Raw genomic sequence first — 25820 nt, 5'->3', positions numbered from 1 at the left:
TGCTCCCGCACACAAAAGGACCGGAGCCCGCCCGCTCGGCATCACCTCAGGTAAACTTCCAGCCTCCATCCCCGCCCGCTGCGGCACCGCGGCCACCCGCCAGCTACCGGGCGGCTCCCCGCAGGGCGGCGAGGACTCCGCCGGTGGCATTAACACTTTGCACCGCGGTGTGTGTGTGCGGGGGGGGGGGGGAAGACGACCCGAGGCCGGCACCACCCCTCCCGTTAAAGAAGCCCGGGCAGGAATTTGCGGGAAATGCTGCTGCCACCCCCCGCCGCGGGCGAGGCTGCAGCGCGGCCGCCCAGGAAGGGGCGAGGGCTGAACAACCCCCCCCCTCTATAAGGGGGTGTGAGGATGGGGTGTGAGGACGGGGGTGCCTCCCCAAAGCGGGGCGATGCCCCCCAGCACCACCGGGGGAATCACCCCTCCATTCCCCCCTGACGACTGGGGTTCCCTCCCCGGTGCATGGTGAGCCCGGCCCCTCCCCATTCGTGCCCCCCCCCCCGACTCCCCCCCCACCCGGGGGTAGGGGCGGCGCCGAGGGGCCTCCCGCCGGCAGCGGCACGGCGGGGCCGCTCCCTCACCTGATTGTCCATGGCTGGGCGCAGCACCGCGGGCCCCGCTCGCTCGCTCGCTCCCGCCGCGGCGATCTACGCTGGCCGGTCGGCGGGGGGGGGTCTCTTTCCCCCGTCTCCAACCTCGTCTCCGAGCGAGGCCGCTCCTCCGTCCGTCCCCCCCCACCCCCCTCCCCGCCGCCTCGGCCGCCGCCGCCTCCTCGGTCGCGGCCCCTCACGGCCCCGCCGCCGCCGCTCGCCTCATTGTGTGTCACTCACAGGCAGCAGCCCCGCCACCCCCCCGGCGCCCGCCCCGCGGAACCGGAAACCGACGCCAGCAGAGAGGCACCCGCCCGCCGCCAATGGCCGCGCCGCCACACGCCTGGAGGCGGGGCTTCCGCCCGGGCGCAGCCGTCACGCCCCGCCTCCGCCTGACGGGCAGAAGCGACACCCAATCGGCCGCGGGCGGGCTGCCGAAGGGGCGGGGTTAGAGGCGGGGCCTGCGCTGGGTCAAGCGGGGAGTGGGAGGGAGCGGGCCCTCCCCACCTCCCATGGCCCCCCCCCCGCCCGTTACGCTGCGGCGTGGCCGGGCCCGTGGCCCCTTCCCCGATGCCCTCCGTGGTTTGTCCCCGGCCCCGCGCCGCACGGCCGGCACCGGGACCGAGTGTTCAGGCCTTGTTGTACTTGGCGGCTGCGCCAACCCGCCCCTTTTCCCTCCCTGGGCCCACGCTTCCCCGCCGCTGGCGGCTGCGGAGCTCACCCGTGTGTTAATTCCCTACACAAATGAGCTGGGAACAAGGGAAACCGCAGCTCCCGGCACAGCGGGCAGGGCAGTCCCGAACAGCTGGGCTGGGCAGGGAGCCGGTGGCGCTGCCTGCCCGCGGTTTGCCTTGGCCTCCCGCAGCCTCTCTCCTTCCATTTTAGCTCCGTTTCCCCCCGTCTTTTCCCTTCCTGTCCATTTCCCCCCAACGCTCCATTTCTCTTTAATCTTACCCTGTTCTCCCTCACTCCCCGTTCATTCTCCCATGTTCTTCCTCATTTTTCCCTTCCTCTTAACTGCCCTCGGTCTCCCTCATTCTATTTCCGTTTCTCTCCTTTTCCCTCAGTTTCTATTTTCCCTTTGGTTTCCCCGTCTCTTTCAATTTTCCCTTGGTCTCTATCCCTTTCCCCCCCAGTCTCTATCCTTTTCCCCATCAGTCTGTATCCTTTCCCCCCCAGTCTCCATCCTTTTCCCCCCCCTGGTCTCTATCCTTTCCCCCCCCAGTCTCTATCCTTTTCCCCCCAGTCTCTATCCTTTTCCCCATCAGTCTGTATCCTTTCCCCCCCCCCGGTCTCTATCCTTCTCCCCCCCAGTCTCCATCCTTTCCCCTAGTTTCTCCCATTTCTCCTCTTTGTCCCTCCCTTTCCCTCCGTTTCTCTCACGTTCCCTCTCATCCCCCCAGGCCGCTCTTGGGCCCGTCCCCCGCTGCCCTCCAGCCGCCGCCATCCCCGCCGCGGCGGAGCTCGGCGTTCTCCGCCATGGACCCATATCGCGGTGGCTGGGCTGGAGCGGGGCTATTTGCAATGCAAATGGCCCCGGGCATTCCTTCAGTGCCGCGGTAGCCGTCAGCCGCTGGCCAGGCCCGGAGGCCACCGGCCCGGCCAGAGAGTAGCTGCCGGCGGAGGCCTCGTTAACACCCGCCCGCTCTGTGCCGCGGTTCTCGGCCCCGCCGGCGGCTCCGAGCGGGGGAATTTGCATCTGAAAAGTGGGGTTTGTTTTATCCTCGCTTAGAGCTCTGCAGGACAAGTTTGGGAGCCTTAAACGACGGTGGCACCGTCCTTCCGAGGGCCGTTTGGCCGCTGTTCCTGAGGGGGTTTTCCTTTGAAAGCGACGCGAGGAGGAATTCTTCCCTTCGTGGACTGTTCCTGTTTGGAATAGTTTGTTGATCCCTGTCAGAAAGCCGCGGGTGAGCCGCTAGCGCCCTGTGTGCCGCGGGCTGATCGCCACAGGCGAGGATTAACCGGTTGCCCAGTCGTTCTAAAGAGCCGGTTTACCTCATCAACCTGAGAGAGGATGCTAGGAAAGCAAAACGCTTCACCGCTTCAGTTAACAACAACAACAGCAGCAAAAAAAATAAGAGCCTGTTTTGGGGTTCTTTTAAGTGCTCCAGGTTTAATTTTCCGTGTTTCTGTCTGATGCGGTCCCAAGAGCCATCTCCTCAGACAGTTTCTTTTCTTCTCCCTTGAGCCAGGGCCTCTTTCTCATTGAGATCTTTAATTGTGGACGTTATTCCCACACAAGCCACTCTTAGGTCTAAATCTTCTATTTTCTACCTCCCAGTCCTACCCATTCACTCTTATCACAGCCCTTGGTGGTTAAATGCTCCCAGGCCTGGGAAGGTCTCTGTCTTTCCCAGATTTGACTCCGCTCTTGCTCCATTGAATCTTCTCCTTGTGCAGGAGATGTTGCTCAAACACACAAGACCCTGAATTTCTCCCTTTCCTAAACATGGGCTGAAACATCATTAGATTTGGGGGTTTAATTTAATTCCTATCAGCAGCACTTTTTCTATGCCTTTAGTTTTGCCCAGCCTGGTGCCGACGGTTGTTTTGGTGCTCACCCAGACTGCCCTTCCACTCCAGCATCCATAGTTACCTCTGCTGGTTCCGACACAAGTTGCTCCTCCAGCTGAGGTGGGATGCAAGCAAGAACTTGGACACTTCCAAGTCAGGAATTGGAAACCCAGAGGCAGGTGCCTCGGCTTCTGTGGCACCTCAGGTGCACAGTCCAATATGTGGGCACTAAAACTGTGCCAAAGAAGACATTTGACATAAGGGCATTGTTATACTGATGCCTGCTCCGGCCCAGCGCCCCAGTGCTCTGTGCTGGGACAAGTAGTGCCAGTTGGGGTAATTGAAGATGTGCACAGGTAGCTCTTTACATTCAACCTAGAAAACACTGGAGGACTGAAATTCCTTTGAACAGCCTTTGCTCCACAAGCAACTCCCAGTTCTGAATGGTTTCCAGCCCAGTAACTGATCAACCTCCCCCCCCTGCCCCAAGACAAATCACAGCGAAGAGCAGAACCTTGCCCAGCGCTGAGGAGTGTCTTGGGGGGTTCAGGTAGTGCTGGGGGAGCCAGCAGCCACCCAGGCTCCTCCAAAGGTCTGATTTTGCAGGGCCACCTCAAGCTGAGGAGCTGTCAGCTGAGTCCTTCGCACCCCAGGCAGCGGGGGCTGAGCTCCGGCTTCTTTATACCTATTCCAGCAACTTCGGGGGTTTGCAAAGAGCGTCTGCAAATCCAATTAGTGCCTGTCTTTGTGGCACTCTATGCTGGCAGAGATCCGCCGTGTTGCTGCCATCTACAGTAGGGCCAGTGCCAATGGATAAGAACCAGCTCTTATTTGCATATTCAAATATGCAAATGAAACATGACAGCTCTCCCTAATTTTTGTTGTGAGGGTTTTTATTTCTCTTTCCAGAGTCTTGCGTCAAAGATCCTTGTCTTGGACTCAAAGGCATGTGTTTAATCTGGCTTGGCCCACAGTAGGGGAATGTGCCAACGACTGACTCAGTGTGCCCCTCTCCAGCTTTCCTGCAGCCCCTTCAGGCACTGGAGCTGCTCTCAGGTCTCCCCTTCAGGAGCCTTCTCTTCTCCAGGCTGCCCCAGCCCAGCTCTCTCAGCCTGGCTCCAGAGCAGAGCTGCTCCAGCCCTCGCAGCATCTCTGTGGCCTCCTCTGGGCTCGCTCCAACATCTCCATGTCCTTCTTGTGTTGGGAACCCCAAGATAATAGTCCTGCAGACTTAAAGATTAACACACAAACCTTGTTTTGAGGCAATTTATCTGATAAAACAAGTGCCTCCACTCTTCGTCAATGTGCAATATGACAGAATAGAAGGACCCCAAGATCTCTCCTGGATGTACATCACCACTTTCTCTTGCTACCTACACAATGATTACTGTGGTCTTCACCGACTCCCATGAAGCATGTGTATGACAGCAGGAGCCTTCGTTGTCTTCAGTTCATGGCAGAGACTCAATGCTGGGCTTGGGAGAGAACCGAGATTGTGATGGAGAGAGAAGCTGTGACTGAGGAGTGAGTGTGTTCTGCAGCAATGCTCTGGTGCAGCAAAGCTCCTGGTTTGCTAATTGGGATCCTTGCAGGGAAGCGTGTTCCTTCGAATCAGCTCTTCATCCTAAAAATATTCATTCTTCTAAAAATTATGTCATTTTGCCCATTTTCTGCCTTCCCCTCCTTCTCCAGCCCACCCTCCACACTACGGTATTCACAGCACATATTTAACACCAGGGCAGTATAGCGAAAGTCCAGATTGTTAATAGCCAAAGACTCCGATTGCCAAAAAGATACTCCTAGCAACTACTAGCTGCATCTGGGAAAAATTACAGACAGCTCAGAAATTCTTTAGTTCCCTTATTAATGAAGGACTTGGTAGAAAAAAAAGCCCCACACTAATACAGTTTAGCTTAACTAAGTTCTTTTGTGCCTGAGGAAAATTGAAATTATAGCGTATTATAGCTACTGAAAAATGCAAAAGGCTTTTAATGTGCAATAGCCCTCCAAACCAGAAGGAAGAGGGAAAATTCTCTTCGTATGTGGGAACACAATGCAAATTTATTTTATTCTTTCTGTGTATTTAGTGCTGGTGAAAAGAGCCAGATGAATAGTCACAAATACGTCATGTCCCTTGCAGATGCAACATGGGCAGCACAAGCGTCCTCAAACTGCCCTGCCAACGTGCTTCAATTCTGAATGAGGAGGACCAGCTTTCCGGGTGAGAACGAAGGCTGTCTCTATTCAGCCCCCGACCCCTCTGCTCAAGGCTCTTAATGAAGGGGCCTCATTAACACCAAAGGTGAGGTTGCCATTATAATGTAGCTACTGGTCCACTGCAGGCTGAATCGGCACCTATCAATTCATTTCGCCTGGCTATTGAGCAGCTGTCTGGTGACGGTACCTTTCTCTTGTACTCTATAGACAGAGGTCAGGGTTGGCCAAGTGATGTAACGGTCTGTGTCGTGCCAAGGCAGGCTGGACCTGCCACGAAGAGCATTGCACAAGCTGGATTTGTCCCACACTGAATACGAGCTGCTGGCACAAGTGCAGGCTGGAGAAGATGGGCCCAGGCATCTTATGTGCTCGCTGGAGCAAACAATCACTGTACAATAGGAGGGAGGGCGATTCACTGCTGAAATTTGTGTCTGCTTCACATGGGGCTCCTTTAGGTTGGTGTCAGAGTCACTGAAAGGTGTTCATCTGCATGCTCAGACAGAGGCCACCTTCTGTCTGGTGAATGCCGCCCTAGACAGGACAACTTTAGGCCACTGAAAAATATCAGATGAGGATAAAAATAGCCTGACATATAGGACACGACAGGAGATCAGGAGGCGAGTCTGACCAGCACCAAAAAAATCCTGTTTGGAATTGTTTTCTGGACTGAAGAGTCCAAAAGCAAGTAGAAATAGAGGATAAATATACTGTCAGATATCATAGAATCCCAGAGTGGTTTGGGTTGGAAGGGACCTTAAAGCTCATCCAGCTCCAACCCCTGCCATGGGCAGGGACCCCTTCCACTAGAGCAGCTTGCTCCAAGCCCCTGTGTCCAACCTGCCCTTGAACACTGCCAGGGATGGGGCAGCCACAGCTTCTCTGGGCACCCTGTGCCAGCGCCTCAGCACCCTCACAGGGAAGAGCTTCTGCCTAAGAGCTCATCTCAGTCTCCCCTCTGGCAGGTTCAAGCCATTCCCCTTGGCCTGTCCCTACAGGCCTTTGCTGATTTTTGTGCATTTGGGGTCAGCTGCTCTCTTGACATATTCCATCAAAACTAAACTGTTCTGTTGGAATGTTGCAAAATGAGCTTTCACCTGTCTACACAGCAACTGGAGGTGGGGTTGCCACATATGTAAATGTATGCAAACCACCCCTGATCTTGGTAACCCAGGTACGATAGCAGTACAGATAATCCCCCATGTATGGGCTATGCAGATTTGCCTGTGACTCAGGGACTTTGGCTGGCCCTATCCATGCTGAAACTTATCCCACTGAAACCTAAATCATTATCGCTGCTATCACTCCCTGTGAGACAATAGTGCACCTGATTGCAGCAGAGTCACATCTTAGCAGTGTGGAACTTCTCACACGCTTTGGAGCTTGGTTTTGTGGCATAAAGGCTCTGTCCAACCTGGCCTTGAACACTGCCAGGGATGCAGCACTCACTGCTTTCTTAGGCAGCCTGATCCAGTGCCTCACCATTCTCACAGTAAAGAATTTCTTCCTTATATCCAACCTAAATCTCCTCTGTTTAAGTTTGAACCCAACTTGAACTTGAGTTCTAGTGGCTTTTAATCCATATGTGTGTCTTTCGGTAAGGACGGTAGATGTTATTCGATAGTACACAATTCAGTCTTGAAGTAGGATGATTCCTGCTCAATAAATTCAACTTGTTGCCATCTTTGCTCCATTTCACAGATTTGCTTTTGATTTCACTTGGCATTACTCCAGTGGATGTTAATTCCTGGCAGTATTAGGATAGAAAGCAGCAAAATCTCACGTATATTAATCTGTCCATTTCCACGCAACAATTCTTCATTGATTACTTTTTAAATGGGTTTCATAAAGCACTTAGGAAAATATTGCAGTTTGCACTTTATTGGCATTACATGGCACTACTCGTGGCTCCAGCCCAGCAAAATATATTCCTAAGTGTAAGCAAATGCCATTGATATCAATGGAATTATTCCTATTCTTAAAATTAAACATATGCTTAAACATTGTAGTGAACTGAGACAGCTGGGCTCCTATGGAAGGCCTATCAAAATAAAAGCAGCATCGATTGCAGACTGTGAGTTTTCTAACCCAATGCACAACTGAGTGTTGCTTTTGGTGAATACTTGAGCAGTTGAGCTAAATCTTTGCCTTTTGTGAGATATTTGCAAGGCTGAAACCAAGTGTGCCATTGCAGACCAACCCGATTCAGTTTTAAGTTTAAACGTGGTTATAAAATCCCATGTGCTTAAGCGAGCTCGTGACCTGGGACCCGAGTGACTGAATGTTCATAGAAAATGAATAATAAAAAGTAGAGAGCAGTCCTAATTGGAACCACATTTTGAGCTGTAATGGGAAGGCACAGAAAAATTAATCCTTCCATTTTAGGTATTTTGATAGCAGCCATTACTAGAGAATTGAAGTTATTTCAACCTCTTTGTCAGACAAATAGGAGCTGCTTGGTTTTCCTCTGAGAACAGCAATGAGAATGTCCTACTCAGTGGAACCGAATCGTGGGGGGGTTTAGAGAAATAGAGATCATTTGAGCTTTTGATTAAAAGCTCTTTTTTTTGTCACCTTGTTTATTTGGCCATTTAATGGCTGTGCTTCTCCTTGCCGAGAAGCAACTTTTACCCCCATCTCCTCTATGCCCATGGCTCAAAACCGGCCCTGACTGTGTGTGCAGCCACCGTGTGAGCTAATACAGAACGACACAGGCAGGGGACCTCAAGAGCCTGACTGCTGCAATCACAGTGACAGTGTATCCACTGAAGTACAACTCGCAGCTGATCAGGACCTGATACGTTTCATCTGTCCAGAGCAAGCACCAGTATCTGGAAAATCCTGGCATCTGTTTATGTCCTAATGTCTTAATTTGGCCTGATATGAAGAGTGGATAGCAAGGATGTAGGTAATGCAGGGAAAACGAACAAGAGACCTCTTTCCTAGCAGTTGTGAGGTTGGTGTAACAAAAATACCAGCCCCTGAGCTGGAAATCCTGCATCAAGCCTCAAAACCAACACTTCGAGTTGAAAGGACAAGGCATTTAGAGATAGTAATTCTTGGAGCTTATCTGTTTCCTTCCTGGGTTTCTGAACCATTTGCATTCAGACTTTTGACTGCAGGCTTGGGAGATTAGAACTAAAATCAAAAGCTGAATCAGCATTGGTTTAACATGACTCCAGCAGAGGGTTCTTTCAATCAATCATAAAGATTGCCAGGCTGGCAATAAGATCCCAGGACCTAGCAACATCCATTCCATGTTTCAAAACTATTATCTTCTTTCTCTTTGAGACAGTTAACGACTAAAGGTCTTTTGCAAAAGGCATAAGAGACACTCCAGTGAAGCAATTTCTTCTCCTGGCATTGTTAAGAGCAGGGACTGGGTTATTATTAATTACTTTTGCATTATTTATGCAGGTCCATGAATATGCAATGTCTTTTCCAGATAAATCACTCCGCCTTGAAAAGTTTCCAGCCTGCGAGCCAAGCCCTGCAATGTAAATCTGTAACAGCAGGAGGCAACTCGGCACAGCAGAACAGGTAAGTGTTAATCCTTGATGCTGCAGGACTGGTGTGTTATCAACAGTGTTATTTCATTTGTGTTGCAATGGCACCAAATAGACTCAACTGATGCCGTTGTTTCACAACCTCTTTAATCTGGCATCAGTTGAAAGGAGCAGCCTCTATCCTCTTCCTCGTTCTCTTGCCTCTTTTTTTTTTGTGGTTTAGGCAGCCACAGGGGGAACCAAATCAGGGAAACAATCCGGGTTCATCTGGCAAAAATAAGGAAAGGTTTCACGCTGACCAGTCCTAGCTCAGATCCCAGAGCACACGGGTTTGCTGCTTTATCCTGCCCTGCCTGTTCTCCTGTGTCGCTCTGCTGAGCGAGCCAGCCAGCAGTTACCCCCGCAGAGGAGAGGCACCCATAGGCCAAGGGGCCCGGTGCAGAAGGTACTGTCAGAGCTCCTCATGGTCTGGAGGGGTCGAGAAGGGGCCAGTGTTGCCTTTCATCCCCTGAGGGCTCCCAGCTTTACCCATCCAATGCGCTGGTCATCCCTGCAGGAGCCCTCTCAGCTCAAGGCAAAATGCCTCGACTCGTCCCTTTGGCAGGACATCCAGGACAGGTTGGATGGGGCTTGGAGCAACCTGGTCTAGTGGAAGGTGTCCCTGCCCATGGAACTGGGTAAGCTTTAAGGGCCCTTCCAACCCAAATCATTCTGTGACTCTATGACAGCACCACTGGGTTTTGGGGGGTGTTTGTCAGCTCTGCAGTGCTGGAGCTGTGGCTCCCTGGCAGGAAGGACAGAGCATCCCCAGAAGCTCAGGGACCTTTTGGAGGTTCAACTCCAGCCTTGGATAACATCTTTGCAGTGCTGGGGGCACCCACACCGCAGCCACATGCTGGTGTGAGGGCTGCTTCGCGTTTTCAGGCTAGAGCCCTGCTTGGAGCAGGAGGCCCTGCCTCGGGCACTGCAGTCCTTTTAAAGCTGCTTTGTGGGTTTCTTTTCTCTTTCTTTTTTCTTTTCTTTCTTTTCTTTCTTTTTTTCTTTCTTTCCCACTCCCCCCCACCCCCCCACCCCAGGTTCCCAGGGCTGGGATTCAGCTTCTGGCTTCATCCAGAAATCCCTGAGGGTTTCAAATCCCCACGAGGCCTCTCAATGTCTTGATCTGCTTGAATAGGCATTTTTAACACGGCCCCGGCTGTCATCGGGGCCTGTTACAGTCACTCAACTGCAGCAACATTGTTCTCAAGGCGGCGGCGCCGGGGACACCTCCCTTATTACCATAGTGCACAGGGGATTGTGCTGCTGGGCTTTCTGTACCGAGCATCCCACCAGTTCCATGGCCAGAGGCAGCCAATTAGCCCTCCTCGCCCATGCCTCATCCGCCATCCCTGCGTGACTCTCTCAGCATCCCCATCCCGCGGGGCTGCTGGCTCCTGTCCATCGCCAGCGGTGCTGTCGGAGGTGAAGGTGACCCCCTTTTCCTGTGCCAGGCTCCCTGGCAACGCAGCCTTTCTTTGCGAGCGGCCTCCTCCACCCCCTGACGGGGAGAGGGGCTGTGAAAGCCCCGCTGCACTTTTGAACTTGCTGCCGGCGCGCTCAGTGGCTGTGCGGGACGGAGCCGAGCGAGGGGCTGAGCCCAGCGGGGACCCGGTGCAATTGCCCAGAAGTTATTAATAGGCTGTAGAAGAATGTGATGGGCTGGGGAAGGGGTGAGGAGGGGGGAGAGCGAGAGGGAGTGAAACAGCGAAAGGGAGACGGGGTGATGAGGGGAGAGGCAAGAGTGACAGCGCGCAGGGCAGACAAAGAGGTGGAGAGATGGGCACCAGCATGGGTGGCAGTGGCAGAAAAAGGCTGGAGGTCCGAGTTCCCCCTTTTCCTGCACCTTCTGAGGTGTCTCATCAGTGGCCATGCTGGAGTAAAGGTGTCGGACCCCGGTGCTGGAGGCTGGAGAAAGCAGAGGGACCTGGGGGTTCAGTCCTTGCACAAGGCATCCCTTTCCCCAAGATGGGGTTCATGAGCCAAATTTGCCATCTAGTGGCTCTGGGGACCATTGCAGAGGGACCCACGAGGCAGCAGGGCCACTGCATGGGTGCTGTGTGGCACCTGCACAGCATCTTGTGCCTCAGAGGTTAAGCCCAGAGTGCTTCTGGTTTTACTTTACTCATAGAATCATAGAATACCAGGTTGGAAGAGACCTCGAGGATCATCTGGTCCAAGCTTTCCATGACTAAACCTGGATGTCCCAGCACCCTGTCCAGCTGAATCTTAACAGTGTCCGGTGTTGGGGAATCCACCACTTCCCTGGGGAGATTATTCCAGTGGCTCATTATTCTCATGGTGGAAAGCTTTTCTCTTGTGGGCAATCTCCCCAGGAGTAACTTGTGCCCGTCACCCCTCATCTTTAACGTGGGACTCCTTGTAAAAAGGGAGCCTCCATCTTTTTTGTAACCACCCTTTAAATACCAAACATGGTGAGAAGGTTTCAGCCTTTTTTTTCTCCAGGCTGAACAGTCCCAGCTCTTTCAGCCTTTCATGGCTTCCCAGCCCTTGGATCATCTTTATGGCCCTTCTGTGGACCCTTTCCAGGCTATCCACGTCCTTTTCTGTATAGTGAGGACCAAAACTGAACACAGTAACTTTACACACGGGGACCCAAAAAGCCTGTGGGCCCTGGAGTGATGTTACCTTGTTCTGGCTGCATCGCAGGGAGGAAACCACAGCCACTCTGCCAGCCTCTTCAGAGGACCCAGCCTCATGACATGTCATGCAGCAAGGCCTGGAGAGCAAGAGTGTGTCTCTGCCACCAGCCTTTCAGCAAGCAGAGGAGGCTCCAGGTTGCACATGGCCATTGGAGCAGAGCTGGGTAGGAACACTGCAGGTGGAAGACGGGGTAGAACACCGCAGGACCTGGGCCAGCAGAGCTTCTTTTGGGCTGTCACACAGGAGGATTTCTCTATGAATGTCTCTGCGTGGGTCAGAGAGAGCTTTGTCCACCCTGTTTTGGGGAGGACTGGCTGCTAACAGGGGATGTGGTGCAGTCAGGGGGAAGAAAGGGGCTCCGTGCAAGTCCGTGTCCATAGCTTTAATGCACAGCTCTCCTGAGCAAGACCACATACATCAATAAATAGAATTAATAATAATAATGAGAGCAGCCCCAACAAACCCAGCTGTCACCAGTTTGGCTTCTGTGTTCTCCACTCTGCCCTTGTCAGCAAAGGGTGCCACCGCTTGACTAATGCAGAAGACACAGAAGCACCATCTCCCTCCCCTTCTCAGTGGGGATCTGTTGGAGGAGGAGATCTCTGGTTCCCTGGAGCCAGCCTGGGCAGAGTCTTCCAAGGCATCCATGGGCTCCCCTCCTGCTCCACGCCTGGCACCACGAGGTCTCAGCAGCTCCCTGCCCCATCGTTAGCCACATTGCCCTTGGCCGAGGAGCAGGCACAGAGCCGAGGTGTTCCCCATGCAGATGCACATGTGTGCATCACTCACCCCATGCCCGAGGAATGCCTGAGGGATGCCACAAGCTCTAGCACTGCTTGTGGGCTTCCTCCAGGATAATGTAAGGCACCACGACAGGCGAAGAGTCGCTGGGCCAATATCCTATCTTTGGCTTGAACTTTGGCATCTCGTAGTTGACGTCAAAATAGATGACCAGCGGGCAGCAGTATAGGAGGGACATGGCTATCAGCACATGCCTGGAAAGGAAACAAGAAAGATATTTGTTGGGTGGTGGCAACTTCATCTGCTCCTCCTGTACCTTGCACCAGGGTGTGGCTGGCATTGGCACCATGAGGCTAGAGCCAAGGGGTATGGCAATGGCAGGTAAAGGCCCCAGCCCTGTGATGCATGTAGGCTGCAGGGAAAGTGGGTCCTAGAAGAGCTCTTTGAGCTTTGGTGGGGGCGGGTCCTTGTGCAGAGTGAATGGGTGATACAGGGGACTTAAGCCCCAACCCAAAGCGCCCATCCCACCTTGCCTGTGGGTACCACCAGCGCTAGGTATCTGCCCCTGTCATCCCAATGCTCTGTGAGGATGAATCTGAGAACATACACTGTGTGCAGCACTTAGAGCCACACTTGGCCAGGCGCTGAAGTGTCTTGCCCAAACAAATCAGTGTCTTTCAGTTTGGCTATTAAAATAACTCCAAGAACACTGCACCTCATGCAGCTTCCAGGGAGCAGATGCAAGCTGTTTACCTGGAGGGACTTGCAGAACAATTACACTTGCAAAACCCCGTTTGGCTGGTGTGGAGGAGGAAAGGGATGGCAAGCAGTAATTAGGACCAAATCCTTGGGCCGGGGCCAGGGTGAGGAGCAGCATCAGTAGTGACAAAGGAAAGGGGGAGAAGGTTGGGCAGAGGCTGCTCTCTGATCAAGTATCTCATCCCTGCTGCTCTTTCCCCTTAGCAATGGCCCTTCAGCCCATGAAATGTTTGGCCTGGGGTTCTTGCCTCTGCACTGGAGCCCTTACCAGAAGCTGTGGAAGTAGGGGAAGTTGATGGCCTGCCAGAGCCCACAGAGCCACCGGTCGCTGATCCAGCTGCCGATGGCCAGTACCCACCACATGACCATGACCTTGGCCATCTGGTGAACCCTTTTGTCATTGCACCTGGAAGACACAGGGAGGGAGGGGATGCAGAGTATCATGGTGGAAGGAAAGAGAGTCTTAAAGAGGACTGGTTCCTGCCTGCACATGCTGATGTGTCAGGGCAAACCCCAGGGAGTTTGTCTGGGAGAATATTCATCAGACCACAAGAAGCGTGGCTCTGTTGAGAGGGATTCTGACTTTCTGTGGGTGAGGATGATGCTGGGAGATGCCACTCCTATCTTCCTCCTCATCCTGGCAGGTTCTAGCAACCCCACTGCTTCCCAAATGCTCCACAAAGGGGAAAAAGCTGCAGAGATGGCAGCTGGGGAGAAGATGCACTCATCCCATAGACTGTCCCCATTCTGTGTAGTACCCAGACCAGATGGCTTTCTGGTATCCCACTGCCCACAGCCCCACTTGTGCCTCGTCCTGGTCCCACCCAGGCTGCCCCAGTTCTTTGCTGATAGCACATGTGCTTGATGCTTGAACATGTGATGAAATCTTGGGCTGGATTCAGCACTGTGCACAGAGTCACTGCCTCATGTGAGCCTGGCAGGAGATGTGATGGGCCTGCAGATAACCTACCCCAGCCCACTCCTTACTTTTTCAGCTCACGCCGTGTCAGGTACAGCAGGTGGAAGGCGATGCAGTTGAGTGCATAGGCATTGAAGGCTGGTTTGATGAAGGACATGAAGGTACTGATCACGGTGGTGATGCCACTCAACCAGAAGAAATGCTTCCTAAAGAGAGTGGGGGAGTTGGGATGGAGTGTCAGTGTCCCCAGGCTTCCCAGTGTGGAAGGATAAGGACACGAGAGGTCCTGCTTATAGCCTGAGAGAGGAAACCTTCTCCATCACCTCCAATCTGTTTGCACATGGCTGACCCCAGCCTCTGCGGTAGTCCTGGCAGGAAGGCTGAGTTGTCTGTAGCTGTGCTTTGCCCAAACCGCCCCAGTTAGTCCATGACAGAGTGGGCAACATGGCCCTGAAGGTAACTTGTGCACTTCCATGGTGATGCCAGAGATAACCATTGAGAGGCCAAGGCACCGGGAGCTTCGCCCAGGGACGGGCAGTGAGGTAGGAGCCCCAGCAGTGCTGGGCAGGGGCCTGAGCTGGAAACATGCAGAACTGGGCTGGCTGAGCAACAATAGGACTCAGAGGGGCCTTTCACATGCAAATCCCTTCCCAAGTTCCTTCCCTTCTCCCCCAACCATGTCTCCACAGTGAACTCCTGGTGACCTCCTCTTTGGCATGGGAAGAGCAGGCTGGAGCACGTCTTTGCAAGGCTGGGTTGTGTCCTGCTGATCTGTGCTCACCCAGTGTCCCCATCCTTCCTGCTGGGCTCCCCTTGCCTAGCCAGCCCTCCTGCAAACAACCTGTGACACGTGGGGTGTTAACTTGCACCAGCTTGTCCTATGGGAAACCCCTTCAGCCCTCAGGGAAAGCTCTCTGTGGATGGCAGGGGTGCTGTAACAGTTGGACAGCACTGACTGGAAGTGCTCAGAAATTCCTAATGAATGTTGAAATTCTCCATGCAAAGCTTCCTCTGCAGCTTCGCAAAGACGAACAGCTCCAGTCAACAGGAGCTCAGCACAGCCCTTCCCCAGGGGAGGGTTTCTTACTCTCCCCCTGTCAGCACATCCACCGCTGCGTGATGGAGGGTCTGATCCCAAAGCAACTGCGGTAGCCTCAGTGCTGACCCCTTGCAGGGGAGCTGGCTGTGGGTCACAGGCATCAATGTCAATGCTCTATCCCTCAGAGCCTGCAAGCCTTCATCCCTCAGAGTCATACCTGCTCTTGATGCACCTGGGGAAGTAAACCCTCGGGTACCAAATGGCATATGACACAGCCAGCGTCCAGAGGATGGAGAGCTCATCCAAGAGTTGTCCCACGTAGCTCAGGGTCATGTGAAAGTACGTGGAGAAGACTCCTGCAAGAGCAAAGGACAGCTTGTGTCAGCAAAGCTCCATCCTCGCGTGAGCCTGTCTGGCCTGGGAAGCTCTTGGGGGCCATTCCTAAAGACACACCTTTCCTGAAGAGCAGGGCATGGACCTTGGTGTTAATGGAGGCCTGAGTGAGTCAGTGCACACAGCGCCACGGGGGTTTACTGTGCTGGAAGCTGTGCACCCACAGCAGGACCCACGAGCTGCAGGGCTTCAAGCAGTTCGGTTCCCTACTCCATCTCGCCCCTGTCCTTTGGCCACTAAGAACCAGCCTCCAGAGGTGTCATGAATGAACAGTCAGGTACTCTGGCAACCTGTCTGGTCTTCTCACAACCTTGGCACCCACCTACACACAAGAGCAGGCCAGAGACGAAATACAAGGGCAAGGCACGCTGCTGACGGTACTGCCGGTTCAGGTAGAGCAGGACAGGAGAAAGGATGAAGAAGCTTACATTGCTGATCTGAAAAACAAGAGGCACATTCAGCTTATTGCATGCTCTTGGGCAAGTTCCATCCCACCCCGTGCCTCGGGATCTCCATGTGTGAATAGGATACTAGTGGAAAGCATTGCATGGAAGCAGGTATCACTCTTGGCACAGGGAGAGAGCAGAGGCGTTTCTCAAGAAGCCAGGCTGGAACTGGAAGGACAGCTCTTGCTGTGACAGGAATGGCTGCAGACATCTGTGCTCCCCGTGCAGGCACCTCTTTTGGCTGATGGTTTAGCTTTAGCTGCCCAGTGTCCTCAAGCAAGCTCCCAAAGCTCTTCTGTTTGCAGCCATCTCCCTCTCCTCTCAACCCACACCTGCCAGAAGTCCCCTGGATTGCTCCTGACCCTCTCAGCCTGCGAGGGGCTGGGTGGGTGTGAGGATGAGTTTCCAGTCAGGAAGCCCACCATTCCCTGCCGATGGAGAGCAGCAGGACAAGCAGCACATCATAGGTGGGAAGTGGCAGGACTGAGGTGATGGCCTGTAGTGTGATGTGCAAAGCCATCTGGCCTGGAGGGGGGAGGTATGCTGAACACTAGTCATTACATGAAGTCATAAACCTCCTTGAAACATCCCTGCAGTGAAGTTATTGTGCCCTGACTTCCAGCTCTGCAAAAGGGTTTTGCTGACAGACGTGGGTATGCCTGGGGAGGAGGGGATGGCACTGGGCACTGCTGCTCTGGGGAGCAGCAGATGCTGATGGGCAGAATGTGGGAGCTGGGGAGGAGCAGAGAGTGCCCGAAGCCAGGAGCTGTCTGCTGGATCAGATCAGGCTCTGCAGCTGAGGAGGGAATGAGGTTTGAAACATCCTCACCCTTGATGGGGTCTGACCCTGACTTTTTCACCTGGTTTTGCAAACTCAGTGGAGGGATATCACAGGGAAGCACAGCCTCCTCAAGGGAAACTGGTCTTGCTTATGAAGGGCTGGGGCTGTGGTGCTACTATTTGCCTGCCAGACAGCAGGGCAGAGCCATCTGCTTGGTGGCAAGCCATCAAGGTGGCTTTTATGTCACCCTGACAAGCCTTTTCCTTTCATCTTCCAGCTAGATGCTGACCCAGACCCCGAGCCTGACATTCCCAGCTGGAGTCTCACCCCTCAGCAGCCCTTGCATGCACCAGGTACACTGCAAAACTGACGCTTGGGTTATGATGTCCCGTGGGATCCAAGTTCCTGGTAACAGGGCTGCAAGTCACTGGGGTGTTGTTGTGTATATGAAACACTCCCTCTCATATTCCAGAGGGAAAAATGCTTAATGTAAGGTCTCTATTCCCTTTAACACCTGGTGATTAATCTTGAATTTCACTAAGGCTTTCTTGAAACAAGCTGATGCTCCCATTAACAGCAATTCTCAAGCTAAATCCATTGGTTTTCCATAAGTTCTTAGAGGCAAATCCAGGCCTATTCCCATTCCAGCTATGAAAAGGGAAGTGCTGCTCCCCCTTGCACACTTGAGTTCAACCCATTCAGAAATGATGGAGAAACCAAACGATGTGCTAAAGTAACAACTGTGCTGCAAACACTTCTTTTCCTGGGAAATGGTTAAAGAGGCCTTTGGAGAACAAGCAGGGATAGCAGGAAGAGAACAAAGGCCTGCAGAAGAGGCAGCAGTGTGCAAGTGCCAGCATGCACATCAGCGTGAGGAAATGCGGCAGTCTGAGGTTGCGTATTGAGAGCTCTGGATCCCTGCTGCAGCAGGCATTGCAACAGGGACATTAATTACATGACAGCAATGTTATCACTTCATTAATTCAGTACGAGATGTGCAAGATCAGATATCAGAGGGGAGGGATGATCAGGGGAATTGCACCAATAGGGTCAAAAAGATGAAGTGGTTCCTTGGAGAGCAGCCAAACTCAGAGCATAGGCGAGAGCCACTGCAAAACCACATCTGTGGAGGACACAAAGCCTTCATCCCTCATCGAATCCAAGCCTTGATTTAAGTGCTGTCGTATACCTTCCCAGTCAAATGTGGTTGGGAGGGGGTTGCTCCTTGTTCTCCCTTTAGGAAGTTTTTGCAGGGTCTCTGCTCACTCTGAGTCCCCCAGCACAGCTTCTTCTTATACCTGATCATACCAGCCAGGAGGCACTGGCTCCCTCTGCCTGGGATGCCAGGGGGATAAGAGAGTGGTGATGGAGCCGAGGTGCGATCTGACCTGTGAGAGTCACCCAGCTCTGTGGTTTTCCACAGTGTGAGCTCACAGTGATGTCCCACTTCCTAACAAGCGTGATTTATTGCTCCAGATCCCTAAGCCGAGCCTGCCTCTACTGGCATTTGCTTCTTTCACTGGGAGAAAAGGGAGACTGGGATCAGTGACATGCCTCCTATCCTGCTGCATTTAGTAGAATCATTGGAAAGGCCCCGGGGTTTCTGCAACTCAGCACTTTGCAGCCTAAGCTGGAGGGAGAGACCTGCAGATAACCTGTTTGCATCTCTACCCATGCCAGGGTGAGAACAAGCCTCCAGTAAGGACTGGGAGAGGAGCTGCTGGTTTGCAGGGCTCTGCCTGGCGCTGTGAGCATGGCAGCAGTGCAACAGCAGCCAAGGCATGTGCTGGTCCTGCCACAAGACAGGCATTTTCTGCAGTGAAAGGAGATTTCTGCAAGACTCACTGCAGTGCATTCATTCACTTACAGGCCAGCCAACCAGCTTCAGCTGGCAGAAGAGCCCACAGGGCCAAAGTGAATACCTCAGAGGCTCTCCAGACCTGTATAGCAAGTTCCTAATAGCCAGACCTGCGTAGCAGAAGATGAAGCTGCGTGTCATGCTGGTGCTTTGGGCAGGAAGCAGCAGTTGTGTAGTGTCTGCAGAGTGCCAGGCAAGGAGCTACCATACTCCTGCACGTGGCTTCCTAGGCAGACTGAGAGCGATGCTGAGGATTCGGGTGTCATTACCAGCACCCTGGATCAGTCATTTCAGAAAGAAATGAGGGTAGAAAGACAGTTCCCAGACTGATGACCCTCGTGGAGCACAATACGGTTCTCCTACAGGCAGCCAGAAGACAATACATTTCTGGGTCACTGAGTCACTATAAATAGTTAGTGCTTTGTTGCTGAACTGCACCCAGTCATGAGCCACTGTGTATTATTAGGTACTTAAAGACACTGTTTACATTCTTTGCTCATACCCTCAGTGCTTATGTCTAATAAAAATCATCCAACCCAAGCAGACCTAAGAGAGACTGCGGCTGGCACAGAGCAAATCTCAGCAGCACAAAGCTGCCCTGCTTGAGCCCTGGGAAGAAGAAGATGTTGCAGAGGATGCTCCGTTAGGAAACCCTGCTGATTTAGTGGTGCAGGAGTCTTGGGTAGGAGCTGGCTGGATTCCCAGCCAGTCTAAAGCTCTGGTTAACTGATGCTGAAGTCAATATTGATATAATTATCTCAGGGCAGGCCAGTGAGATAAGGCCCATAAAGCTTGCCACAGGGAGGAAGCAATCTGAATATAGGAAACAAATGAAGAGAGAAGAGGAAATCTATGCTGGGAGGATCATATCTGAGATAGAGCCCTGGATCTGCAACATGCTGCTGGCAGCAAGGGTAGCTGGGGATCTCAGTTTGGTCCAGTTTCTGTGCTTCCCCTCTTTAGGGCACATCACAAGGAGCCTGATCCTGTGAGAGAGCCCAGAGCATGAAGACAGTTCCCCTGCTGCTGCTTTCTCTACACAGAAATTGCATGTTAAGACAGAAGCTGCAGAAGAGCGCTCTGCTGAGCAGCATGGACTGGTTAAAGCAGCTCGGCAAGAAGGAGGTAAGTGCAGAGACCAAAACAAGCTCTTTCTCTGCTGGGAAAGAGGTGTCCTGTGCTCATATATAGAGAGGAACAAGAGCTAGTTTAATTCCTGTAAAACATCCTGCAGGGTTTGCTCTGTCCCAGTGTCTCTGTGTTCCTGGATATTGCACTAGTTTGTATGGTAACATGCACTGGGGAAGTTTTCCTCTCCTGAAGGAAAGCTGTGACTGAGTCCTACCAACTCAAAAGCTCCCCTGACAAGCCCACTGCCTCGAAGATGGTGTGGTATGGAAACATGGGAGATGGCTGTGGCTAGCAGGGACCTCAGTCCACAGTAGGCACCTGGGTAGGATTTTCAGCTGTATAATATAGAAACCTGGGCCACAAAACGACCTAGGCAGCTATGAGTTAATGCTTTATGGGAATGAGAGGGCTGCAGGCCCTAAGAAAGGTAGTTATGCATCTGGCCACACCAACTGATGCCTACAAGTTACGTGCATTATGGAGAGCTCCTGAGATGCTTCTTGGTGTGCTCAGGATCCTGACCACTCTGTGTAAATCAGGATCCTTATGAAACTGGTGTCTCAGCTCCAAAGACACATTTGAAGTATGCTGCCTATGTACTAAGGCAGGAAATGAGGCACGTTCATCTCCCACAATGAACTCTGATTCAAACCAAAACTTCCAGACTTCCTGCTCTGTGTGGGAATCAGCCCCCCTCCAATGCTGCCAGTGGCACCCCAAAACACAGCGGCCTTTGCACCTCCAGCTACACAGGAAATGCTGATGCGAGCATAAAGGCTTTCTGTACCTCCTTGCTTTGCACCTCTGAGCCCATCCAGCAGGGATGCAGTTGGACCGGGCAGCAGCACAACACGTTCAGCGGGATGCTGGGGGGATGCAGGATTTGGGCTGCACTGGCAGATCTTTAGTTGTTAGCTGTCTCAAAGAGAAGTGACTATATACAGCCCGAGCATCCCTCCTGTGAGAGCCTGACTGCGCAATTAGAGCTGGGGAGCTGCGGGATGCGGGTAAAGGAATTATTGTTATTATAGGCAATTTATTAAAAGCAGGAAATGCTTTAAAGAAAAGAGGAAGAGACATTTCCATGAGAACAAGACCTTCTAGTGTTAGACAGTAATTGCTAAAAGTTGTAAACAAGGCCTTTGGAAGGTTGTAAATCCACATGCCTCACACCCCTGCTAGCCTGTAATTGCACTGAGGTAGGAGGACATGCTTGCAGAGACTGGTTATCCACCGAGTCCTCTGCAGACAGATGCAGATGCTTCCAGCCATGCTTAAGCCAGAAAGCTTTATTCAAGGCACTGGCACTGGATGGAGCCTGAATTATAAAGGATTATAGGAGGTGAAATCAGCTCATGCATCAGCTTTCCTTGGTCTTGAGTTCCGGATTCCCAACCTGCCTGACACGGTTCATGCAAGAGCTGTCTCTCATTTTGCCACTCCTGTACATTTAGCTGGAATATCTGAGCCCTGTGTGGGATTTACCCCAGTTGGCAGGAGAGCTGCAGGACTGGTATAACAGGATCTCACAAATCTGGGCTAAGGAGCACTGCCAGAGTGTTCTCACTGGGATTTTCAGCCCTACACATGCCACAAGCATCCCTGACCCCAGCTCATTTTGGGAGCAACTGGCTGTTGTGAGCAAGAAAAGTCCCATGATTGACCTGAAGCTCAGAAAACCTTCCCCATACTGGCAGCCTCCAACACCAGGAAGTCCAAAGCAGCGAGCAGAGGGAAGAAAACAAGGTTCTCCCATCCCATCTCATCTCCCAGAAGCAGCTCGTGAGTGCCCGCGCCCCAGCCTGCCTTTGGCATGCGCCCACACTCACGGTGTTGTAGTACTCGGCAATGATCTGCGAGCGCTCAAAGTTGCCTTCACACCAGTCGACTTCAGCACTCTGGTAGGAGAATATGCTCGGCATCGTTGGGCCACCTTTGCAGAAGAGAGAGGAGCAGGTTAGTTTTGCTAGTTTGAACCCAAAGGGAACGTGGAGGCACGCGCTGCCTCTTGCACACACGCTCGCTTCAAGCCAGACTTGCTCAAGCACAGCATCTTACCCTGCTACGGAAGACTCATCTTCTTCCCAACACCCATCGCACTGCAGACAATGTCCTGCTCTGGCCCCACAATGCAAACCACTCTAGGAAATGTTCTTGAGCTCTGAGCCGGTGAGTGGTCACCACAGCCCCATCCACGGCACTAACAGCACTTATCAGGAGCTTTTGTGGCCATGAGATGCTTCCCCGTTTCAGCCCTGTCCTTGTCACCCTGTCTTCTCCCTTCTCTTCACTTTCTGTATGACTCAGGTCTTCCTTCCAAGAGGACTTCCCTGTACTTCGTAGGCTGTGAACTACCTTTTGGGAGTGGACAACTCTATAGGGTTCATTTCTCATTGGCTCTGTTCTCCTTAGTCGTTTCTCAGCATCTTCCTGAGGGCAGGAAAGCTCAAGCCCTGGAGCACCAGCACAGACCCTGGGTATTACCGGAGTCCTGGGGGCACAGGGCGTTGGAAGGTGTCTCTTCAGTGGCAGTGATTTCCTGCTGAATGCACTCCCATGCAAGATCCACCCTGGTTTTCCAGTGAAAGCATCAGAGCTTCACACCTCAAATGGGGTGTCCAGTGCCAGGTCCCCCTGCCTGGCCCCTGATAGTGGCAGAAGCTGCAGCTCCAAGTGGGATTCTATAATAATCTAAACTTTTGCCTGGTTTTCTTCCCCATGCTAAAGACTTTCCTACCCTCAGTGTAAGCATCATTTCTAAGCTCTCTTCTAGTAACTTGAAGAAGTAGAAGTTCTGGTCAAGTTTCCTGTTTGGCATATTTTGTTTCAGATCCTTGAGACTTCGGAGCTGTTTTAAAAGCTGATAGATGGGTTGCACCTTCGGAAGCACCATCCAAACCCTAGCAGCTGCGTATTTGGTACACAAGAGCCACAGAAACTCCCTGGAGCTGAGCGGTTAAGTCCCTGCCTGGACTGTGCTGAGCCCACCCATGCAGAATGAGCGGGTAGCAGGGTGACACGAGCCACTCCAATAGCATCTCTGAGCTCCCAAGGCTCTGGTGGGAAACAGAACTTTCTGCTCCTTGAAAATCATTTTGGCTTTGAGTCTAATGCAGGGAAGGGAGGTTAATCTTAAAACCACTCATCAGTTGAGACGTTCTTGAGGAGCAGCAGTCAAGTCCCTGTTTGCACTGGTGTCAGCTGAGTCACACCACCAAGTTCAGCGGTTGCCATAGCTGTGCAATGATGTGAAGCTACCACAGCTTCCTCTGCTTCTCTTCCCAAGAAGAAGAAGTTCAAAGGGAGAACACACGGGAGTGTAACGCTAATACAAACAAGCTCTTCTGTAACCTCCTGCCCCAACCAGATAAACTGACTTGTGGATAAACCTCCCCTGTTCTTTTACAATTGCAAGTTAATGGTGCCCTCTCTTTAATCCAGGCTGGCTGGTTCCCCAGAGCAGGGGAGATCACAGATACGGAAAGAAGACAATAAAATAGATGGCAGGCAGATTGGTTTGAGGTTTGACTCTTCATGATCTTGGGTTTCCACGTGCTCATCCACACCACAGTGACTCTCCTGATCCCTGGTGCTCTGCGTTAAGATTTTACAGCGATGGAAGCGGTTGCATAGGGGAAAAGAAGAATCCGAGTGAAGCTGGTAGATCCCATCTCCTGGCTGAGCAGGTGTCAGCCAAGAGATGGTGAAGGATAGAGGAGTTTGAGACAGAAGAAGTAAAAAGGAACAGACAAACCAAAGCAGCAACCAGAGTGCCCAGCGGCTGCTGGCTTGCTGCTCACCTCTCTTCCCAGCCTGGCTTACCTGTGTTCCCTTGGGATGGACCAGCACTGCTTCCACACGGTGAGGCAAAGCGTCGGGAGCTCCAAGGTCTCTAGCAAAGCTGGAGCAGCAACCTGCCCTGCCGCTCTAGCACTGAAGGAGTGCCCACGGTGTGAGCTCACCCGGAGCAGCCACCGGAATATACCCTCGCTCCGTCCCTAAGGAAAGCCTTGGGATGAGACAAGAGCCATGCGCACCCTCCAGGCAAACCTGCCGGTCCCCCAAAGGAAACATATTGGCTGGAGGGTTTATATCTGTGCACCCAAATGGGCAGGGGCAGAGAGGGAGGGCAGGGAAGCGTGAGCTGGAAGAGCGGGTAGCAATGCAGCCTGAAATCATCCGTGTGCCCCTAGGCAGGTTCCCGGCGCACGCGCACACACCCCAATCCCAACCCTGTTTTTCCCAGGGGAGGGACTGATCCGTACAGCCCTCGCAGAGCTGGCTAAACCCCTATTTTTACCAAAAAGCACGGGGCAAGATGCTGCTGCCTCCGTTTCTCGGGGTTTCGATTGAAGCCGCTCTTCAGCTTCGCCCCAGTTCCCCGCTTATTATCCAAAAGGATTTTATTCTCAAGTCACACCTCTTCTAGTGAGTTTAGTTTGCTACTGAGTTCAAGCGTTGCATGAATAGGACACTTTTGGGTGACTGCTTTACAAGCATTTTCCTCCTGAATCCCATTCAGGATGTCAAGAAAATTGGCAGCAGTAAAACATTTCCCCCAAATCAACCCTTTTCCCCTAAATTTAGAGTTGGGAAAAGACGAAATATGGTGCTTTCTGAAACGTAACAGCTTATTATTTCATCAATTCTTCCTGTTGAAACAAGGGAGACAACACATTGAGCATCATCGCAAGGCAGGGTCAGACCAAGATCCAAGATGTCCCTGAAGAGTAGGGATCACATTGCTGTGATACCGGATCTGCTCCAGGGACTGGCTCTTTGGGAATTTGAACCATTTATTGTGTTACTTCCATGAAGAGGAGCGTGCCTGGGAGCCCCGAGCTGTGCAACACCTCCCAAAGGTGCCAGGGCTTACAAAAGCCTCCCAGATCCATGGGCGATGTGGCATGAGAGGGTAATGAACCACTGAAGCAGCTTCTGTTACAGCACGGTGGAGCCTCTGTTGCATGCAACTAAGTCAAGGCTGGGTGTCTTGCTAGGACAGACAGTGCAGCTTGAAGCAGAAGACCAAAGGCAATCCCCAGCAAGATGCTCTTACCCCCTGCTAGCAACAGTTGTGGGAGTCTGGGGGGAATCTGCTTCTTACTCACTTAGAAGTCCTGGATGGACTGTGTGAGTAGGAGATGGAGCTCACATGGTGAAAGAAGCTGTTCAGTTCCCCAGGGAATCTCAGTGGGAAGCAAGTGGTGACTTGCCCATCCCAATGCGAAGGCAGGCAGGTGAGGCACAGTGTCAGGCAGGGAAGGTGGCAGAGTTGGATTTGAAACTAAGACAGATGCTGGCCCCTATGAACATCCTTGAAAAGAACAAGTTTTCCCACGCCAAAACCTATGGCATCCTTGGCATGAGCAAAGCACCCAAGCAGCACTGGGACATCCTGTACCACACAATGAATAAAACTGGGAAGGATGTCACAGATCCACATCTTCCCTGATTCATCAATAAGGAGGCCACAAAGAGAGGCTGATTTCCTGGTGAGTCCTCCTTCCCAGCTCATCCTAATGGCTACAATCTCCTGCCTGTGGTCAGAAGGCCTGGGATGCTCAGGATGCTGACATGGAAGTGGGCTGGGAGATGGGGAGCCCAGGAAGCACAGGGGTGAAGCTTTCTGGGCCTCGTGTGGGACTTATACAGAGAGATCTGTGTGTGTGTCTTCTTTCTCCTAAAGCTCCACCCAAGTTCTCAACTTCTTGCAAAGACTTGCTGCTTCCTCTCCACCTTTCTCCTAATATGTGACATCTCAGCTCAGGCAAATGTGTCTCCTCTTCTCTTTGTGGAGATCAGTGATGAGTGGTGTCCCTCAGGGGCTGGTGGAGACTGAGATGAGCTCTTAGGCAGAAGTTCTTCCCTGGGAGGGTGCTGAGGCGCTGGCACAGGGTGCCCAGAGAAGCTGTGGCTGCCCCATCCCTGGCAGTGTTCAAGGCCAGGTTGGACACAGGGGCTTGGAGCAAGCTGCTCCAGTGGAAGGGGTCCCTGCCCATGGCAGGGGGTGGAGCTGGATGAGTTTTAAGGTCCCTTCCAACCCAAACCTCATCCCGTCCCCTTAGCTGCTCCCTCCTCGCTCCCTGGAACTGATACCATCTTGCAAGATCCCACATCCCGGGCAATGACCCAGGCTTTGTGATATGGGACATGCTTCAATCTGGAGAGCCTCTTCCCAGCTCCTCTGCCTGTCTGCCCTCCCTTGGGCAGGCAGTGGGGTCTG

At 52.6% G+C, this 25820-nt stretch overlaps 3 protein-coding genes and 2 long non-coding RNA genes across 8 annotated transcripts in view; 2 read left to right on the top strand and 3 right to left on the bottom strand.

Moving 5' to 3' along the window:
* The window catches only part of MLLT1 (MLLT1 super elongation complex subunit), a 29083-nt gene extending 28339 nt beyond the window's left edge, over positions 1–744 (bottom strand). Inside the window, exon 1 of one of the 2 annotated variants that reach the window (XM_061466798.1) lies at positions 585–744. In XM_061466798.1, coding sequence (XP_061322782.1) covers positions 585–596 — 12 coding nt within the window. In that variant the 5' untranslated portion in view covers positions 597–744. The remainder of the gene's footprint in view (positions 1–584) is intronic. The other variant, XM_061466797.1, reaches the window with a different exon arrangement.
* Positions 1–25820, top strand: part of LOC133276202 (acidic leucine-rich nuclear phosphoprotein 32 family member B) — a 101684-nt gene that overhangs the window by 56756 nt on the left and 19108 nt on the right. The gene's annotated exons all lie outside the window — the stretch shown is intronic.
* Positions 2385–16359, top strand: LOC133276197 (uncharacterized). Of its 3 annotated transcripts, XR_009745800.1 has the most exons (5): positions 2385–3286; positions 5248–5409; positions 8767–8865; positions 11538–11690; positions 16292–16357. It is a non-coding gene; the product is annotated as an uncharacterized LOC133276197 (long non-coding RNA). The 3 variants fall into 3 exon arrangements; XR_009745801.1 differs by lacking the exon at positions 11538–11690 and having other exon boundaries at positions 8767–8861; positions 16292–16359; XR_009745799.1 differs by lacking the exon at positions 16292–16357 and having other exon boundaries at positions 11538–11971.
* Positions 3098–3795, bottom strand: LOC133276198 (uncharacterized). Its single transcript, XR_009745802.1, has 2 exons — positions 3622–3795; positions 3098–3341 (listed from the first exon to the last, which is right to left on the bottom strand). It is a non-coding gene; the product is annotated as an uncharacterized LOC133276198 (long non-coding RNA).
* Positions 12095–25820, bottom strand: ACER1 (alkaline ceramidase 1). Its single transcript, XM_061466795.1, has 7 exons — positions 23417–25820; positions 21424–21527; positions 15701–15815; positions 15203–15341; positions 14015–14152; positions 13296–13433; positions 12095–12522 (listed from the first exon to the last, which is right to left on the bottom strand). Exons 2-7 carry the CDS (start codon positions 21514–21516, stop codon positions 12354–12356), a joined length of 792 nt encoding a protein of 263 aa, XP_061322779.1. The 5' UTR covers positions 21517–21527; positions 23417–25820; the 3' UTR covers positions 12095–12353.

The sequence above is a fragment of the Pezoporus flaviventris genome, unplaced genomic scaffold (genome assembly GCF_033815535.1).
Source record: "Pezoporus flaviventris isolate CSIRO_AGI_PZ_B2104156 unplaced genomic scaffold, CSIRO_AGI_Pfla_v1 ptg000043l, whole genome shotgun sequence".
NCBI lineage: Eukaryota > Metazoa > Chordata > Aves > Psittaciformes > Psittacidae > Pezoporus > Pezoporus flaviventris.
Note: the sequence above shows the minus strand (reverse complement) of the source record. Positions and strands in the feature narration are given on the sequence as shown.

What these genes read in the sequence shown, in the direction of transcription:
- ACER1 (XM_061466795.1), bottom strand. Translation starts at nt 21,516, where the DNA reads ATGCCGAGCATATTCTCCTACCAGAGTGCTGAAGTCGACTGGTGTGAA. An exon ending in TTGCCGAGTACTACAACACC is followed by an intron (nt 15,816 to 21,423) that starts GTGAGTGTGGGC and finishes CTTGTTTTTCAG; the next exon opens with ATCAGCAATGTAAGCTTCTT. An exon ending in TGGCCTGCTCTTGTGTGTAG is followed by an intron (nt 15,342 to 15,700) that starts GTGGGTGCCAAG and finishes TTGCTCTTGCAG; the next exon opens with GAGTCTTCTCCACGTACTTT.